This window comes from Eucalyptus grandis, chromosome 6, assembly GCF_016545825.1.
Source record: "Eucalyptus grandis isolate ANBG69807.140 chromosome 6, ASM1654582v1, whole genome shotgun sequence".
NCBI classification, from domain to species: domain Eukaryota; kingdom Viridiplantae; phylum Streptophyta; class Magnoliopsida; order Myrtales; family Myrtaceae; genus Eucalyptus; species Eucalyptus grandis.
In genome coordinates, this window is record NC_052617.1 from 49,899,714 (window position 1) to 49,918,515 (window position 18,802).

Here is an 18,802-nt window from a genome sequence, read left to right on the forward strand (position 1 = left end):
AATTTTCCCTAAATTTTTGTCCCTTCATGTATTTGAAGAGTACCGTGATCTATCTCTCCTTTATGTCTCTTTAGAGATTAGGTTAAAATGGTAATCATTTTAATCAGGCGGCAAACTATTAAATTGTGGTGGACGGTGTGAAAATATAAATACTACGTAAATACACGGTCTATTGTTAAAATGTTATGGTACGTCTCATTTTAGGGATGAAAGTCAATTCGTCATTTTCCCTATGAATGCTGCTTTGATAGTATTTCCGCATGTACCCGGGGAGACAAGCCCGTCACAACCACTAATCATCGTCTCAACAATATTTCTCTTATGTTGGATCTTTAAGACTACATTTGACAGTCTACATTTGGTGCTACTTAAGACAGGATAAAATCGGATATAATAGGGATATAAACTGGATAAAATTATCTCATATGGGAAGTAGAATAAATGTGGATAGGATTTTTAATATTCATAATAGAATAGTTATTTTACTTGAATAATTTTTTAAATTAACAAAATTAAAAATATATATTTCAATATAAATAATATTTGAATCCTAATATAAAAAATTCAAAATAACAAAAAATAACAATTCAGTTTTTCTAATTTAATTTGAGTTATATGTATTTGAATTTAATTCTATCTTATAATATAAATTCAATATAAAAATATATGTATATTTACATTTATTACATATTTTAGGTATTTTAGTATTTTAGGTATATTAATACAGTTTATTATTTAATAAAATTTTATTAGAAAATGACAGAAGGGGGAGAAAGAAATAAAAAGAGAGGAAAATAAAATAATAAAAAAATAACAAAGTAACCAAGAGTATCGCAAGAGATTTTTATCATCTCCGTTTGTAAAATTGTTTATTCATTTATACCAAATAATATACATAATATAATGTGATTACCAAACGATGGACATGATATAATAAAATCCTTATTTTTTTGTGACCCAGGGAACCCGCGCACGGCCGGCAGCCGGGGTGAACCCCGGGAGGAACGCAGGACCACCACCCACGCACCCCGGGTAAGATCACCACGCAGCACTTCAGCCCCCCTGCTTCGCAGGGGATTCGAAACCGGGACCTCCACGGTTTAAGATAGTACGGTATCATGGTCCAAATTAATGGAAAAACCCTACCCAATTATTTTTCAGTAACAAGTGTAGATCTATTTTTTTTTAATTTTTTTTTGGCGTAGAGATATACAGAAATGCTTAGGAAGAAACGTTGAAAATAATCTGTGTAGTAATCTCATTATTTTGTTAATTAATATGGTAAACGTCAGAAGAAGATTTCCTTGGAAGTCGAAACTTGCAAGGCATCACGCGTGCGTGATGGAAAGTAGAAGTTGGGCAATCAGAAATAATGCGGCGGATGTTGATCGAGCCGTAATATGCTGACTTAGAACGGGCAACGAATTTCACGTGCTTACTCGGGCTGGTGCGGCGGATGAAGTCCAGTTCAACCGGAGAAACCACTCAGCTGAAACCATGCTATACCTTGCAGAACTTAATTTGAAATCAAAAACCCTAACCTGAAGCGACTTGGATGAAAGACTACCCGAGTTTATACTGTCTTCTCTCTCTCTCTCTCTCTCAGTTTCGTAGTCTTCAGCTGCTTCTCACGCTTCATATCATCTTCTTCTCAGTCTCTCCCTCTTTCTGCAATTAATGTCGCAAGCAACGAGCAGAGTTTCCAAGAAAAATCACAGGTCGTCTCTCCTACCGCCTACCTAAAACCCATCGCCCCGTTTTAGATGAGTCTGTAGGCGCAGCATTAGGAATAGGGATAGATCGAGCTCAACCGCACATTTAACCTTAGATCAAGAAATTCCATTTGCGTATCATCTCATTTGACAGTGAATGTGAATCCATACAAGAATTTTTCTATAAATTATATTAATGAGTACCTTCGAGGCACTTATTAAGCAATCAATTAAAAAAAAATTACGGTTTCTACCATCTTGATTGTTCTCGTGTTATATATAATTAGTGCCTTAAAAATTGAGTTATATCAAATAAAATATATTTAGCAAGTCACCCGTAGAAACTTGTTAATATCAAATGTTTTCCAACAGTAAATTATCAAATGTTTGTGACCTTCTATTTCTTGGAGTTGGGCTGGGGTTCGCGTTGATGTCAAGAGAGTCAAATTAATTCTATGATTAGATGAGACAACAAGACATCACCAATATTAAACACTTTGTTCCGTTGAATTCCAAACATTAGCTTGCATTCCAAAAACATTTCTCTCGATCACATGTCGGGTTTTAACCTGTCTAAAGATGACCCCCTGTAGCCTGACCATTTATGTTTGGAAGGCTTGCATGTAAAGCATATGCTATGCATACAAGCTGTCAAAGAAACGTGTCGATGAATGCATTGTCAGCTCATACCCTGACAGCTTATCATTTTGGAAGGAAAAAAATAAAATAAAAAGATTTGTCCAATATAGCACAACAACACATGTCAGGAGTTCAAATCCCGACAGAACGACACTCTTCTCATCTTTATCTTGCTTGCTTTCTACTTCATGATTCTCTCGTCCACGTTGATTAGGATTACTCGTGTCTTTACTGGAAGTTCAAGTTTCCAGGTGACGAATAATACATGTATGTCCGATTGAATACCTATGTTTTACCAAAATACTGTAAATTTCAGTATAACTATTCAAAAAGTTTAAAATCCATTGTAAGATGACCGATTGAGTAATAAATTTTTCAATTATACCAATTTCACTATAAACCTTTTAATAATTTGTTAATATGTTAGAAATCATTTACATCCAACTATCCTTCGCAGTATAACCAACTCTGAATTGGATGTTTTTTGAAATTTTTTATAATTTTTTTTATTTTTTTCATTTGTCAGCCATAGTCAGTGTTTGGTCACTAGAAAAGAAAGACAAAAAGGAAATTAAAATAATGCAAAAAGTATCCATAGCTGTGGCAACCACACCTTGTAAGATGATTGACTTTGGATGAATTGAGAAGTCGGCGATTTTTCGGCCAAAAAAGGAATGAAAAAAGAAGAAGAGGAAGATGCCACTCCACCCCTTCAAATGTAATGAACTTCAAATGGAAGCTATGAACGAGACTCGAGATTACTCCATGTTCATGTAATTTAATGAACATGATATGCATGTTTAGTATGATATCACAAACTAGAGAGGTGATATGTATGTTTAGAGTTAGTTCGCTTGTCATGATCAAAATGTTGCATTTGTATCAACTTATCAATATACAAAAAGGTTTCTCCTTTTGTTTCTTACACTAGGAGATGTTCTTCATCTATGATCTTTCCAATCTTCAATGGGAATGAGCCTTCACTTTCATGAGTTAGAAAGAGGCATCGATGAAAGAGAAGCAACGCCAAAAACATGTGCAAGAGCTCTATGATCTAGAAGCTAGAATTGCTATCATATGTCACATTGGTCCCTTTCAATTTTTATTTGGTCCACCAACTCTAGTGCCTTCAATTCGATTTTCAACTGGGTCCAACGCGATTGAATTTCCAATAAGTACATCCCTCGCGGACCAATTAGCAATGGCAATAGATGCCTAAATTCAACACACACGATCATGTATAGTCACTTTCGCTTGGTGATCTTGGAAAATCATATGGACTTAAAGTCCAATCTTACATCAATTTGTGAAAGAAGACAGGGTTTGCTTTTTCCTTAAGTTCCGGACTAAGATAGATTTGGACCTTCCCAATATGTACGGAATGGGCATAACTTCCACATGCATCCTCCTTTCGTACAAAAAAAGGCTCAATTGGAATATCATGATAGGTGTTAAAAGTTTGGATTAATATCCCGAAAAATTCAAAATCGGTATACATGTGATAAATTTATTCTAAACTAATTTTTTTACTATGAAAAACCTCAAACTAGTACACATATAACAAATTTATTCCAACTAATCATAAAAAATTTCAAATTAGTACACTTACGATAAATTTACCTAAAACTATTTTGTTCGATCGTCAAAAATCTTAAATTGATACATTTGTGACAAATATACCTTTCGTTAAATTAGATTAATATCACAAAAAAGCACAAAAATTATATAGTTGTAATAAACAAAAAGTAAAACCCTAAACTGGTACACCAGCCAATTGTCGCGTGTCATTCAAATTAATAATTTGACAGTAAAATTTAACGAAAACAAATAGAAAGTAAATTTGTCACAAGTGTACTTATTTTGAGTAAATTTGTCAAAAGTATACCGGTTTTAGATTTTTCGTGGTCAAAAAGTTAGTTTGGGGTAAATTCGTTATAGATGTATTAGTTTAGGGTTTTTTTAGAGTTAATGTTTTTCAGAGAATTAACTCTAAAAGTTTGGCTTGTCTCAAGACAGTAAAGACACTTGAAAATTTATTTACTGAATAGAAAAAAAAAATAACCTTCTACTTACGTTAAAGGTATAATTTACGGCACACCCTCTTGAAAATTAGCAGGGTTTTAAGTCTTTTCTCTGCACTCGCGAATGATGAGGCGAAGCACGCACAAAGCCTAGAGAAGTGCCAGGAGATGGGTACTTAAAGAGGGGCTAATTCTCGAATCTCCGCTTCCAGTAAAAGTTCCCCACATCATTTTGGAGAATAATTTTACATATTAATTTAAATATCTCGATATAATTTGTAAACCTATACGTGAATCTGTAAAAGAGAAATAGTTAATCTTTTTTATTTTTTTCGTTGCAACATTTGACCATGGATAAGTACTTCGATTTCAAGAATACTTATCTTCTTAAAAGATAGACCCAACTTATCACAAGTGTCAATGATACAATTCGGAAGAATGAGACATACTTAAAAAGTAAGTCCTTAAAATATATTTACTTTGTTCCATCTGAACTTCCAATTTTCAACTTATCTGTGTCTGAGTTTCTTCAGTTTAATGCAGATAATGTCATCTTCTCCAACCACCTTGATCTTTCTGTCCTATAGTCGCCCCCTTGTCTTTGTCTTCTCACGAGCAGCTCCGCCACGTTTCCATGCCTACATTGTTTTTCGCTGCTTTCCCTCTCTTCTTCTTATACTTATCCCATCCACCATCGCGAAGTTATTATTTTTTTTTTTAATTCACATTAACTACAAGTGTCCATAAATTCGATAAAATTCAAATATTTTAAATTATGGCGAGAAAGTGAAAACAAACAAGAGGACAAGTTTAAGCGTCTTTTTTCTTTTCATAAAAAACTTAAATTTTTAAGAAATCGGTCAACAACTTACTAATACTAAAAAATATCCTGTTGAGATCGAGGGCTTGCACGCGCAATTACACATTTATGGCTAGATAATGATCGCTCATCCTTTTGTGTTCTTCTCCTGCTCTCAAGACATAGAAGTAAAGTAATTAATTGCAGCAATCCATCAATATCAACTGTAGACCGCGTGCAAGATAAATAAGGGAGAAAGAGGGTCCAAGAATTTCTTATTCACATCGAGAATAAAATCAAACAACAATCAATCAATCAATTGCGTCGGTATAACCCCCAACTATGAAAAGCAGCGCATGCCCAGGACTCCACATTCCCTATCAATCGCGTCAGCGAACTTCCGCAACCGCATTGGTTGGACTTATCGTTTTGTTAGCCATAAGATTCCACTCCATCTTCCTTATTTTTATTAAACTAGATGGTGGATTGTTTATGCACAGCGCTTTCTCTCTCTACCATCCATTTCCCCCACTTTTTATTTTTATTTTTTTATGATTGACTGTATGCTGCGGCTTTTGCTACAGTCGAAATGAAAGTCAGGAAGGAATGGTTTGTTAATAGCTAAGATTCTTTGTCCCTCTTTGTTGAAATGTGGCGACAGGTTGATAAAATAAGTTTTTGTCCCTTCATGTATTTGAAGAGTGCCATGATCAGGGAAGATGAGCTCAATCAAACCTACATTCTTGTCCCTCCATACATTTGAGGAGTACCATGTTCTATTTTCATCTTAAATATATTTTTCCTATGTCGGATCAATAAATAGATGAGGGTTTTCTCTTAATTCAAGTCGATGGGCTTAAATCAGACATAAATCTCGGAAGTGGGTAGTGTAAGAGGCGCACACGTACGCATGTGCAGAAATCAATATCAGGTGAGTCATCCTTTCTCATTAACTTTAAAACCTTATGACGCCCAAGAAATAAAGTTTTTCACAAAGGGCACAATAAGGTAAGCTATGGTCAAATTTAATGGGAAAAAAACGCCACTTCTTTGTTTTTCAGTAAAAAGATCTAGATATTATTTTTCATAGAGACATAACGAAACGTTTAGGAAGATATTGCAGCAAACGTCACAAGTAATGTCCTCCAAAGTAGTAACTTTCAAGGCATCACGCGTGATGCAGATACGAAGGGCCGAAACCAAAAGTGCAGCAATAGAAACCATGCGGGTGGTGTCCATCAAGCCGTAATTTGCTAAGTCGGATGGAGCGGCGAATTTCACGTGCCGCAAAAAAGGGTTCAATCATGGAGAATGATCCTACAAATTACCTTAACGGACATTTATGCACGTTCCGAGTTGAGGAGAGAAGAGATTTAACGAGTCCCACGTTGCATCGGTCGGTTCACGTGCTCTATTCTTTTCAAGAATCGTGACCTTTCGAAGGGGATGGAAGGGGACCAAGCTGCGTAATCGCGCTGAGTTGCGGCTAGGGTTTGACATTATATCCCGCCGCACTTTTGCGTGCGCGAGAGAGACGGAGAACAGTTCGGCGTCAAAGCTGAATGCGATGCTGCAAAGTTTAGTCCTAGGCACGTGCTTAATAAGGACGTGACCCTCTAAAGAGAAGTTCAAACTGACTTGGCAAGCTCGGTAAGCTCGGCATCAGCTTTGGCTCCGCGGTCTGACCGCGACTCATCATCAGTCGCCACGTTTTACGTTGTTGTTCTGTCTCTCTCTTTCGATATGTCGGGGAAATGAATCGAATTGCTCACCCGAATTTGTGAAAACTAAGGCCTAAATTGGGGGTGGATGGTAGGTCGAATCGTTGGTGGTTGTCGAAGTGGACGGAGGTTGTGCGATTCTCACGTAATTTGGTGATTGTGGGACACGGGGATATAACAAAAAATAAATAAAAATTAAAAAAGGGTCTAGTTCGATTGTGGGGTCATGAAACGAAACAAATTAAGGGTGCATTTGTTTCACGGAAAAACTCAATGATAAAGGAAAATGTTTTCCAAGAAAGCATTTTCCAAGAATATGGTTCATTTTCCTTTGTTTGGTAATGTATAATTGAAAATATTTTTGCCGTTTGGATTCCATTAAAAAATAATTTCACACTTCATCACAAGAAAAAAATGAATTTTTAATTTAAAAAATTTCAAATTTTTAATATTATTGTTTTTTATTTACTTTTTTTCTATTTTTAATTTATTTCTTTTATTTTCTTTTTTCTTTTTCTCTTTTTCTTTTTATAAGAATAATTGTTTATAAACTAAGCATCGCTTTGGTAGATTCCGAAAACGTTTTCCGGTTCTTTCAAAGGGGAAATCATTTTCCTGAATTTAAATTTTGGTAGGAAAACATTTTCCGTTGACTAGGAAAACATTTTCCATTGACTCATTTTCCTGAGTGTTCCAAACGCCAGAAAATGAGAAAAATGTTTTCCCTCAAAATGTATTCCGCGAAACAAACACACCCTAAGAGACTAATCCAAATCAAACGATATTGAGGAGTCGATGAATCAAATCTTAATTTATTTACTAGGATATCGTATTGTATAAGCGAAATTTTTAAGATAAGAGTCATGATTTGAAAATGATGATCGATTAGAAGCGGTCCACTCCCGCCCTATACCAATACCATGCGCATGCAACTAGAGTCAACACAAGCACCTTATTCAAATAATATCTTTGTATAGATCATTTTTTTTACCCTATTTACAATAAAGTTGTTTCCATCGGAAAGTATCATTGTGATATTCTGACCATCTTTTGCGCGAATATATTGAGTTGACTAATGTTTACCTTGGCCAGGAATTGACGTCTTTCGCCTTCTCCCTCAGTCCTACTCACTATTCTGGCAATGTGTGTTTACTTCTTTCTAGGATTCCGAATCTACAATACCACGTGATCTTGTTCTTTATTTTAGGGCTATATTCGGGAAAGTATTACTGCACAAACTTCCTCAGCACTGCTAAAAATTCTGGAGTTTTGGAATGTCAGTTTTTGAAAAGTTATAAAATATCTTTCTAAACTTTAGCATGACTGCAAAATAGTCTTCCAAATTTTTTTTTTGTCAATCCCTACTCTATTCCTATTTTATTCATACACTACATTCACTCTTAGACTTTTGCCATACCTCTTGCAGAGCGTGGGAGTCAAAACTCACTCCTGAAACTTACGCGTCCCTATCCCATTCCCCTGAGAAGGTAGGGATTTGAACCCCTCACCTCCCCCTTCCATGTTGGAAAAGTAGCGTCTTCCAAACTTTGAAAAGCTTACAGTGTCACCACTTGAACCTTAAGTTTTTGCTATAGCACTAGTTCATCCTTCAAAGTAGCCATTGAGTGTTATTTAAAGCTAGACTGACTCGAATTTCTTGATCAAAATAACCTCTATTAAATTTTATTGACTTCATCAACAACTATGCAGCCTCTCTCTTCTTTTTCAACTTTTTCAACCACCTAATAGAGATTATTTAGGTGAATAAGTCCATTTTCAAGTGACATGTAACGGTTGCGTAGACAGAAAAATTAGTGTCTGCAAAAGAAAAATTTCAAAGTTTAGGGACTTAATCTAAAACTATTCGAAGCTTGGGGGCTATTATAAAATGGCACCAAAGTGTACGAGGGTCATCCATAAGTTTTCAAAACTCGAAGACGATGTTACAACAGTACCAAAAATCAGAAGGATTTTTTAGCAGTAATTCCAGCCACAGAAGTACCTTCAAAAAGTTGAAGAAAAGGCGTAAAGAGCATGTCAAAAGGTTCGATCCGAAGGCGTAGTTTTGCTTGTTGTGTCAGTTGAAAATCATTTTGGCTAGATGCCCTAGACACTAAACACGGTCCTGACACTGCGGGAGCGGTCCTGGTAAAGTAGGGTTCAGCGTGAAACTTACGCCTTTTCCGTACATCATCTTCCTACAAACTTGTCCTGCTCCCGTTTCCTTCGTTTTGCACGCACGGAAGTCAATAGCGATGCAACGTAGCGTCTTTTTTTCAGAAGCCGCGGAGAAGAATACGATTCGAATTACATGGATTAGTAGACATCAGAGAGGGCTACAACATGGTCACGATGTGTTGAATTGAGCTCGTGAATGGGATGGCTGAATCGTCCAATGCAATCATTGGGAGCATTTGCAGGGAGGCATCGTATTATTTGGATGTTTAACGTTCTAGTTGATGCAATTCAGGCTCCACTACTGATGGCCTATAGTTGTTGGACTGTCCATTTTTCCCTTTATTTACTCTTTTGGACCCCAGGGGGGAGGGGGGACGGGGGGTCCTCTCGTTTAGTTTAATTTTTCTTTTGAAAGTTATTGGGATCTATTGAGAGTAGTGGAAGAACGAACTTGGAATAAGGTGGAAAACCCCAAAAGGGTTGCATGTGCAAATGATGAATGACCAACATCTCCTGTAAATCAAAAAGAACACGGGAGATTAACTTGGCATATTCTCAATTGATTTAGGTGGTCGAGAATATTATATGTATTGTCGAAACGCTAAAAATAACTTAGCCCCTGCATATACAGGATAATCTCCAAAAAAATAATTTTAAATCAATTGTGCAAATATTAATTCTGTCATAAAATTTTAAATTTAGTTAATTTAATCTTCAACCTTTTTGCGATTTGTTAATAGAGTCCTTTAGTCAATTTTTACCGGAAATCATTAACATGGATGCCGACTGGATTATACAGCCTATTTTAGAGGTTGAAATCTTCACTTGTTAACTAGAAAATTCAAATTTACAGGAAAAAACAATTATTAGATGAAGTTGCATTATATTGGTGTTACGCATGCTCTCATTTCAACATTTGTTCACATCACTTCTTACGAGGCACGCGCCGCGTTTTTAGGGAATATAATGAAGAGGAAGTTGCGGTACGATAAATTGACTGCTCCAACTCGATTGCACATTAATTAACAGGCCCAAAAGAAGTCCATTTGGTAGGTGGTCTGGCCGAAAGTAAAACAAAGTGAATTCAGGTCAGGACAAAAGGCACAAAGGTTAGCTGAGTCAAGAACTTAAAAAAAAAAAATAATAAGAAAACTCGGGATATACTATAATATCCAAAACTTAAGAACTAAAAATGTTAAAAAACTTTAAGGATAACAAGACAAATGATCTCTGAACTTTGGCCTAATATTTAATATGATCCTTAAATTATTAACTTGCTTAACATGATTTTTGAACTTTAACTTAAAAATTTCATCCCTAAACTTTTTATTTGATCAATATAATCCATGAACTTTTGATTTATGTTCAAATTAGTCGTTCAACTATATAACAATATCTAACATTATCCTTCTATTTATTTAAATTGATGGACATTATTGAATATTTTCATATGATTCAAGGTCTAATTTAAATATTTACCAAAAGTTGAAAGACCAAATTGAACAAAATTAAAAGTTCAAGAACGATATTACATATTAATATAAAATTTATGGATCATATTAAAAAAATTTAAAACTTACTAGCCACATTACAAATTAGGTCAAAGTTTAATGACCATTTATATCATTTTTCCTAAAGTTTAAACTGCGTTCATGATGAATTACCATTTTATTCCATTTAGATAGGAGTCATCTCGTTATAGTTTAAGAGATAAAACCTATGGCAATTTTTAATCTACAATTGGGTAAACACTAGAATAAAATACGATAGAGAAAATTTGTGAACCGGTGATCTGCAAGATTATTATTTTTATTGTATTTTTATTTTTTTTCCCAAGGAAGAAAAGTGCAAGCCAAAAGCACCGGTTACCATGGTTGAGAAGAATTCATTTCGTTAGGTCCCCGCGGATTAAGGCAGCACATGGTAGGCTTCAATGAATAAATTCAAATAACCATCGAGTCAAATGCAACGAAAGGTCGTTAACCTCTCAAAGCTCATTTTAAATCCCAACTTGAAAATGGTGGTCCCCTTTTCTTTTCCACATATCTTAATCTTACCTTTTCTAGTTTTCACCTTTCATTTCAACCTGTATCTAAGAGTGAACGTCGCTTTAAACTCTGTTCTGCTGAGCTTGAGTCCAATCGGGCATCAACAACATGTCAAAGTCACTTGGGATCTCATTCAAAAAGGAGGAATCTCACGATTGCCCTTTTAGTTGACATGTCCATTGTGTTACTTATAAAATAAATTTGTACAATATTTATTGAGGAAAATACCAATACCATGCCTCTTCTTGTGCCCAAATACCGCTTACATAATCCGTATCTCTTCCAAATGCTACTCACACAAAAAGTAATCGAATTGCCTCTTTTTACAAACTCATTTTGTCATCTTATTTAGAGTTTCGGTGGTTTGATGTTTATTTAATTTCGACTATCTTAAATGGGTATGGAAATTTAGAATTCCAAAAAACATTTTTCGAAAAGAAAAATCAATAGAAAACACAATACCGATTATTGCGCGGCGCAAAGCGTTCTCCAAAAAGAAAATTCACGCATACATCTTGCCTCATGAAAAAAATAGTGGCTTGTCAGTGGCCGTTGGAGTGATAATGAGGTTATTGTTTTTTTTTTTTTTCCTTGGTATGTTTTTCCAGATTTATTTTTTCTTATTCCCCCACCACGTGTTCTTTTTCCCTCTTCTGGTCTTATCCCACGTGCTCAAATTTACTCCCTGTCTCCCCGCCGGATATCTGCGGGAACAAATAAAGCCCTCCGGCTCAGGTCTATACCTGTCTGCCTCTCTCCTCTACTCTCGAGCTCCAAAAAGAAAATGGACTCTTCCACATCGAAGGCCTTCGCAATCCTCCTCCTCCTCCTCCTCCTCGCCATCGCTACCCTCCCTCCCCAGCTCGGCACCCCCGCACCGCCGTCGCAGCAAGCGCTCGACTTTGCCTTCCTCCAGAAACCCGGGGGGGGCGTCGCCCCCGCCGCCTGCGCGAGCCCCGCGGCGTCTCATCCGAACTGGACGACGTGCTTGCTCGGCCGGGCGCTCGCGGCCGGGGAGGAGAGGGGCTACGAGTGCGGCGTGGAGTGGAGCGAGGCGTGCTCGGAGTCGGTGATGAGGGCGGCGAGGGAGCCGGAGACGGTGAGGTGGCTGAGGAGCGTGCGGAGGAGGATACACGAGAGGCCGGAGCTGGCGTTCGAGGAGCACGAGACGAGCCTGTTGGTGAGGGAAGAGCTGGAGAGGATGGGGATCGAGTACAGGCACCCCTTGGCCGAGACCGGCGTTAGGGCTTGGGTCGGCACCGGAGGGCCGCCCTTCGTCGCCATCCGAGCTGACATGGACGCTCTCCCCATTCAGGTCTGCTTCTCTCTCTCTCTCTCTCTCTCTCTCTAAAATTCTTCTCGTGAATCGGGCTCGAGCATTGCCGTGCTCGTCTCGAACCAGTGAATTAGACACGCATCCTCTTTGAATCTCGTGAAAGCCCCCATCAGATTCAACGGTACTGACGGATCCGAGTGCATGCCCTCAACGAAGCCTCCTCTCCCTCTGCCGACGAGCTGTCTTCTCTTTTTTTTCCCTTTATAGATGGGAAAATAATGAATGTGTGGGCCGCCTTCATTTGCTATTATGAAGGAGAGTTCGTTCCAGCCCTTAAATTCTTCAACCGACTTTTTCTTCCCCCATCTCTTCTTCTTTTCCTTCTTTTCATCAAGGTTTAAGCATGAACGAAATGACACTCTTGTTTTAATTCTCGCCAAGAATTTCTTGAGTATGAAATGGAATAATCCGCGGTTCGCTCCCATGTTTGATTAGAGATGAGTTTATTTAAGAGACCCGTTTTTTCTCTTTCTTTTTTTTCTCATGATGATGAAGCGGCAGTTATTTATAACGACATTCTAGTGGTTATACATGATTCCGTACAAGTACTTGGTACTTACAGTTGCGTCAGATTCGGTACGAACTGACAAATCTCTTAAATTCTGTGCTAACTGTCGTCTTTATTAAAGAGATATCTCGTACTCTATTACACATAAATATATATTTATACATATATATAATATATATATGCATTCGAGATTGCGATGTAGATCTCGAGGTAATTTCCCAATATAATGGTGCTTGCTCTGAGGAGACATATAAGTTGAATCATTAATGGATCTTATCTCTTTTCTTTTTGGCCAACGTTATTCAATCCAGTGCCCTGAGATCTATTTTTGCCATCTTCGTTTGACCTGAAAATGGAAAGTTCCTGATAATGTGTATGGAATGTGTGGACAGGAAGCTGTAGAATGGGAGCATAAAAGCAAAGTTGCTGGTAAAATGCACGCATGTGGGCACGATGTTCATGTTGCAATGCTTCTGGGTGCTGCCAAAATCCTCAAGAGCCGCGAACATTTTTTGAAGGTAATTACAACCTTTTTTTTGCCTTTTTTAAATCTCTGGAATAATGGGAAATTGCAATTTTATTAATATGAAAAAGCAGCCCATACATGGTAAATATTGCACAAAGAATCTTATCTACCCGTAATTTGAAGATTATATCTACTCAATCGCTCAAACCAATGATGCGCAAGCTTGCTTGTATAAATTTGTTTTTACATTGAAGGAATATTAGCTACACTCGGCAGTTATTCTTGAGCAATATCTTATGCATTTCCATGCTAATTTGAGGCTGAGTGACTATGTTTGAGGCCATATATTCCTAAGTAAGCTATGAAATTGTTTTTGTGTATAAAGGGCGGTATTGATTCTCCTATTAAAAGGTGCACTGGATTTGATTCTAATTCGATCAAAGTTAGGAGATGCCCTTATTTCTGGACTTATATGCTTTGACTGACTTCATTAACTCGGCTTGTTTTAACCGTCAGAGATATTTTGAAGAGAAATGCCCATTTAGAGCTATTAAGAAGTCTCAGTAAAATTCGTTTCCTTAGATTAAGTGGTTGGCACTCGTCCGGCGGTCTTAATACACGTGAATATTCCATGTGTAGCACCATGTGCTGGGAAGAAGGAAAGGCTTTAACTAAATAAAAATAAACCCTGTGGTACCCTGCGTATGATCACATATTCTGTTTACATGTCTTTCCTAAACAACCCTGTTTGTAACACCAACAACTTAGTTTTCAAGGTCTTATTAAAAAAAGTGTAAGGTTTTTCTACCAACCTTGAGTGGAAGAAACTCTCTCCACATACTTCTGATTGATGAATTATAAGCGGATGAACATCATCCGTGTTTAATTTTGATCAAGTTTGTATATGGGTGATGTCCATAACTTATGGCCCACCATTCAGAAGTACATTCGGAGGAAGTATCCTCCAAAACATTGCTCTTAAACAATCCAATTGTTTTTATTTCACGATGATAGTCTTTATGTGTCTTATTGCCCTCGTGTCCCAAACATGGTTTGGGAAACATGATAGATAGCTGAGAAAGCTCTTTCCTAACCTGAAAACGAGAAAGGGAACCAATTGTTCCACCCATTGACCGGCAGAAGTAGTTAAAAAAAAAACTCTATTTCTTTAGGAATGAATGATCAACATTGAGGTAGCAAGTTAAATGTGCCTTTCTATTTGAGGGAAGGTTTGAGTCCTGTCTTCTCCTTCAAAGAACAATCGTTGTTGGGGTTTTACTAGCTCATTTCCTTCATTGTCCCCTATGACAAAATAATATCGTAAAGTCGAGTATTTTCATGCTAACTTAGCACAAACCCTATCTTACCCTCTAAGTGTTCTCAATTTCTACCTTAAAAAGAGGGGAAAAAAACCCTTCTCTCTCATGTAAAAAGAAAAGGAAAGAAAGAAGAAAAAAAAAAAAAACCTCTTTTTTATGTGGACAGCGATAGAACCAAAATCCAAACCCTTCTTTTTTCCCGTTCAAGACCACATCTTTTTCCACCAAAGAGTCAACTGTTTTAGGGTGTGCATGACAAAATTTACGAACGGAAATTGATTTCGGCAGTGAATTGAAGTTCAAAATTTTAGCTTCGATTTTTCTTCAAATCTATTTACGGAATAGAAATGTTCCGTTAAAATAGAAAAATCAAATTGCGTTCTGCCAAACGAAATTTACATTCCAAACTTTCCAAAAGAACAGAGAAATAGAAAATAGAGAAATATAAATTTTATCATGCACGCCCTTAGGATCTGTTTTGATGTGAGGGCCACATAATTTTTCACATTGAACAATTTAAAACGTCAAATAATTGCTTGGGCTAATGAGCAAGCTAAACAGATCCATGACATGTCTTATCTACATCCCATATGTGTCTCCATTTCCAAGTAGGGATAGCACTTTCACGAGATTTTCGGCATTTGCTAATGTCATGCATGACACATCCCAATCCCACAACATCGTCTCGGACATGTACCTCGTTTAATTCTAGGTGGGTCGTTTCTGTCTGGAAAAATTAATGCGTCAATGTAATCTAACGAAATAAAAGAGGCAATGAACCCCCCCCATCAGGCATCACATGCCGCACTGGCCATCACGCGCAGCTGCACGAAAATGGACAAAGAAAACCGGAACTGACGACCACATCGGACGAAAGGGAGAACAATTGAATAAGTATTAAAATGCATGTAAGTGTCTTATAATAATGAAATTAGTGCCCGTGGTCTATCCTGTGCTGGCTGCGTCTCTTTTCTGTACCGGAGCGCGAGTTTTTGCCTTCTGCTCGACGCAGTCCGTAGGGGAAACCCTAATGTGATGGTCTCTGTGCTCTCTTTCTTTAATGGCGAATCGGGACCAGTCCGGTGGATCTAGAAGAAATATGCTTCTAGGGCGCGCCACTTGTCAGCGAACCCGGAATAGGAATCTCTCGGGCCAATTTTAGAATTCGGGTGTGGTTGGCCGGGTTGCTGGGATAAGGTAGTTTAGTATTAGCAGGGTTTAAACTTAATTAAACACAAAAAAGTAAAAAAAGAGGCCGATGGATGCCTGGGCGACACAGACATTGAATGACTTCGTAAACTTCTTCCTGAGAAAGTAGCTGAACCAGAGAGCGATTTGGTTATTTGGTAAAACACAAGTAATACTCCAAATCCTGGTCAACATTCTAACTATAATCATACGACGAAGAAATAGCCAGCTTTCACGCAAGTGGCTTTTGGTGTATGAGGTGGGTCCATCGAAAAGTTGATCGAGAATTTTGAATCATGCATGATTGGCCTCACATTATTCTGAAAATGCACGTGAGAGGTCAATATCTAACACCGCATATCTTTTTCACTTAAAAGAAGGAAAAAAACTGGAGAGCGTGATGTTTTCATCCACATTGAGAAATGCATTTGTTGTATTATGTTGTCAAATGAATAGGATTCTATGTTACGAAAGCACCTAAAAATATTTATCTTTCATATTTACGTGTTTTTCAATCAGAATATTGATTTCTCTTTTTGTAACAAGATTGTAATTGTACATGGGATGTAATTTCTAATCACATAAAAAGATATAATTGTCGAAATTTTCAAGATTTCGTTTGGCTTCCCTTCATTTTGTTTGGTTACTTTCAATAGGGAACGGTAGTGTTGCTATTTCAGCCAGCGGAGGAAGCTGGGAATGGAGCCAAAAGGATGATAAGAGATGGTGCCTTAGAGAATGTGGAAGCCATCTTTGCCCTCCATGTGTCCCACGAGCACCCCACCGGCGTGATCGGCTCGAGGCCCGGCCCTTTGCTCGCCGGCTGTGGCTTCTTCAAGGCTACCATCACCCGGAAGGCAGCCAGCGCCGGGAGCCCCCGCCCCTCAGTCGACCCGGTCTTGGCTGCCTCGGCCGCAGTGATCAGCTTACAGGGAATCGTGTCTCGAGAAGCAAACCCCTTGGACTCGCAGGTCCGCATACTATATATAACATGTCATATGAATAATTTTGATGTAACACGATCTCGATGCTTTGCGAATGGACTTTTTTTTTTTTTTTTCTCTCTTCTCAAGAGCAATGTCTTCTAATGCAGGTAGTTTCTGTGACCTCTTTCAATGGAGGCAGTGACCTCAACGCGCTGCCGGAGAGCGTCGTCCTGGGCGGTACCTTCAGAGCTTTCTCCAACACGAGCCTCTACCAAGTCATGCGACGGATAGAAGAGGTATATCTTTGGCCACCAAAAAGGCAGAAAAGAAAAATAAGGAAATTTATAAGATCCTGACATCATGCATTACGACTCCATGCGTGCATTTCTTGGACCACATAAGATCAAAAAACTTTATATAAAAAGCAGAAGATCGCCAACTTAGGAAGATGTCGGGCGTGGCAAATTTGCTTTCGTGATGCTAATTTGGGTGCACGTACTTACTATATGTGGCCACGAAAGTCATTCACGGCTTCCTTCATTTTTATATCAATGATGCGACCCCTACAACCCCGGTGGTCCATATCGGCAATTATTATCCTAATTTCCTTATAGGACAACCACCCAAAAAGAAAACGGGACAAGACACATGGCCATGGTGCGTATCCCATGCGAAAGCATTGATCGCATCATAATTGTTCTTGGTCCCCCCGTCCCAACCCCGACGTGGGGTTGACCCTGACATCGCCTGTCCAGAAGAGCTGATGAATTCCATTTTTCGAACACAGGTGATCGTGGAACAAGCCGGCGTGTTCAGGTGCGAGGCGAGCGTGGACTTCTTCGAGGAGGAGGACATGGTATATCTGCCGACCGTGAACGACGACCGCATGTACGAGCACGTGAGGAAGGTGGGCGCCGATCTCGTGGGCCGGGGCAACTTCCGGGTGGTCCCGCCCATGATGGGAGCCGAGGACTTTTCCTTCTACTCGCACGAGGTCCCCGCTGCCTTCTTCTACATCGGCATTCGGAACGAGGCGGTTGGCTCAATCCACACTGGCCACTCGCCCCACTTCATGGTCGACGAGGAGGTCCTCCCGGTGGGCGCTGCAGCCCATGCGGCCATCGCCGAGAGGTACTTGATAGAGTATGGTTGAACCGCGGGGGGGAGCGGGGGGTTGGTTTTGCGGGGAAAGGTCGATAGACTCTGTGGGTATTACTTTTCCACTGCGAAAATGTCAATTAAATACTATTAGCGGTATAAAAATCGATTTATAACACTAATTTATGAAGTGACACAATGCATTCTGTATTTATCACGTCACTTGTAAATTGAGTATTGTAAATTGGTCTTTGTATTTCTAGGATTGTTTGATTGAGATCGACTCAATCACACGTGTGGGCATCACTTGTTTCTTTGGACACGGCAAAATAGAGGTTCCCCGAGACTTGTAAAGGGTGGAAGAATAGGGTTCCTCCTCCAAAGATTGAAAGTGGTCAGTTTTAGAGGCCTGAAATTATGGGATGATTTGACGATGATCAGGTTTAGGATTGTGGAAATTATGGGATGATTTGCTCATTGTCGTGTTCCTTGGATATATCTTAGTCGAGAAAATGTCACTTTCCGACACTTTGTGTGGTGCATGAAGGGAAACATCAGGGAACCCTGCTCCTCAATAGCAGTTCATAGGGACGGTCTCTCGCAGACCAGTTCCTTTATTTTGAACAAAAGACAGACATCAAACTCTCCGAGGGGGATGGATTGAGAATTGTCTGCTAAATCGAGTTATAAAAGAGTGCGATCGATCACTTACATAATTACTTCCGAATTAGTGCATCTCTCTATAAATCACCTTAATGTACCAAATTTAGTTTTCCAGATATCGTTTATTATCTTTGGATGCTGCCATTAGTCCACTGGAAAAATCAGCAGAGTTCTCGCTGT

General features: G+C 38.5%; 1 protein-coding gene across 1 annotated transcript; it reads left to right on the forward strand.

Moving 5' to 3' along the window:
- Positions 1-11,876: 11,876 nt before the first annotated feature.
- Positions 11,877-18,483, forward strand: LOC104450511 (IAA-amino acid hydrolase ILR1-like 6). Its single transcript, XM_010065095.3, has 5 exons — positions 11,877-12,433; positions 13,355-13,480; positions 16,592-16,906; positions 17,029-17,157; positions 17,649-18,483. The coding sequence occupies exons 1-5, from the start codon at positions 11,903-11,905 to the stop codon at positions 18,012-18,014; spliced, it is 1,467 nt and encodes a 488-aa protein (XP_010063397.2). The 5' UTR covers positions 11,877-11,902; the 3' UTR covers positions 18,015-18,483.
- The last annotated feature ends 319 nt before the right edge of the window (positions 18,484-18,802 follow it).

Bases quoted from the DNA above. Each gene is read 5' to 3' on its own strand.
- LOC104450511 (XM_010065095.3), top strand. From the start codon at position 11,903: ATGGACTCTTCCACATCGAAGGCCTTCGCAATCCTCCTCCTCCTCCTC. The intron at 12,434-13,354 runs GTCTGCTTCTCT...ATGTGTGGACAG, and splicing joins TGGACGCTCTCCCCATTCAG to GAAGCTGTAGAATGGGAGCA. The intron at 17,158-17,648 runs GTATATCTTTGG...TTTCGAACACAG, and splicing joins TCATGCGACGGATAGAAGAG to GTGATCGTGGAACAAGCCGG.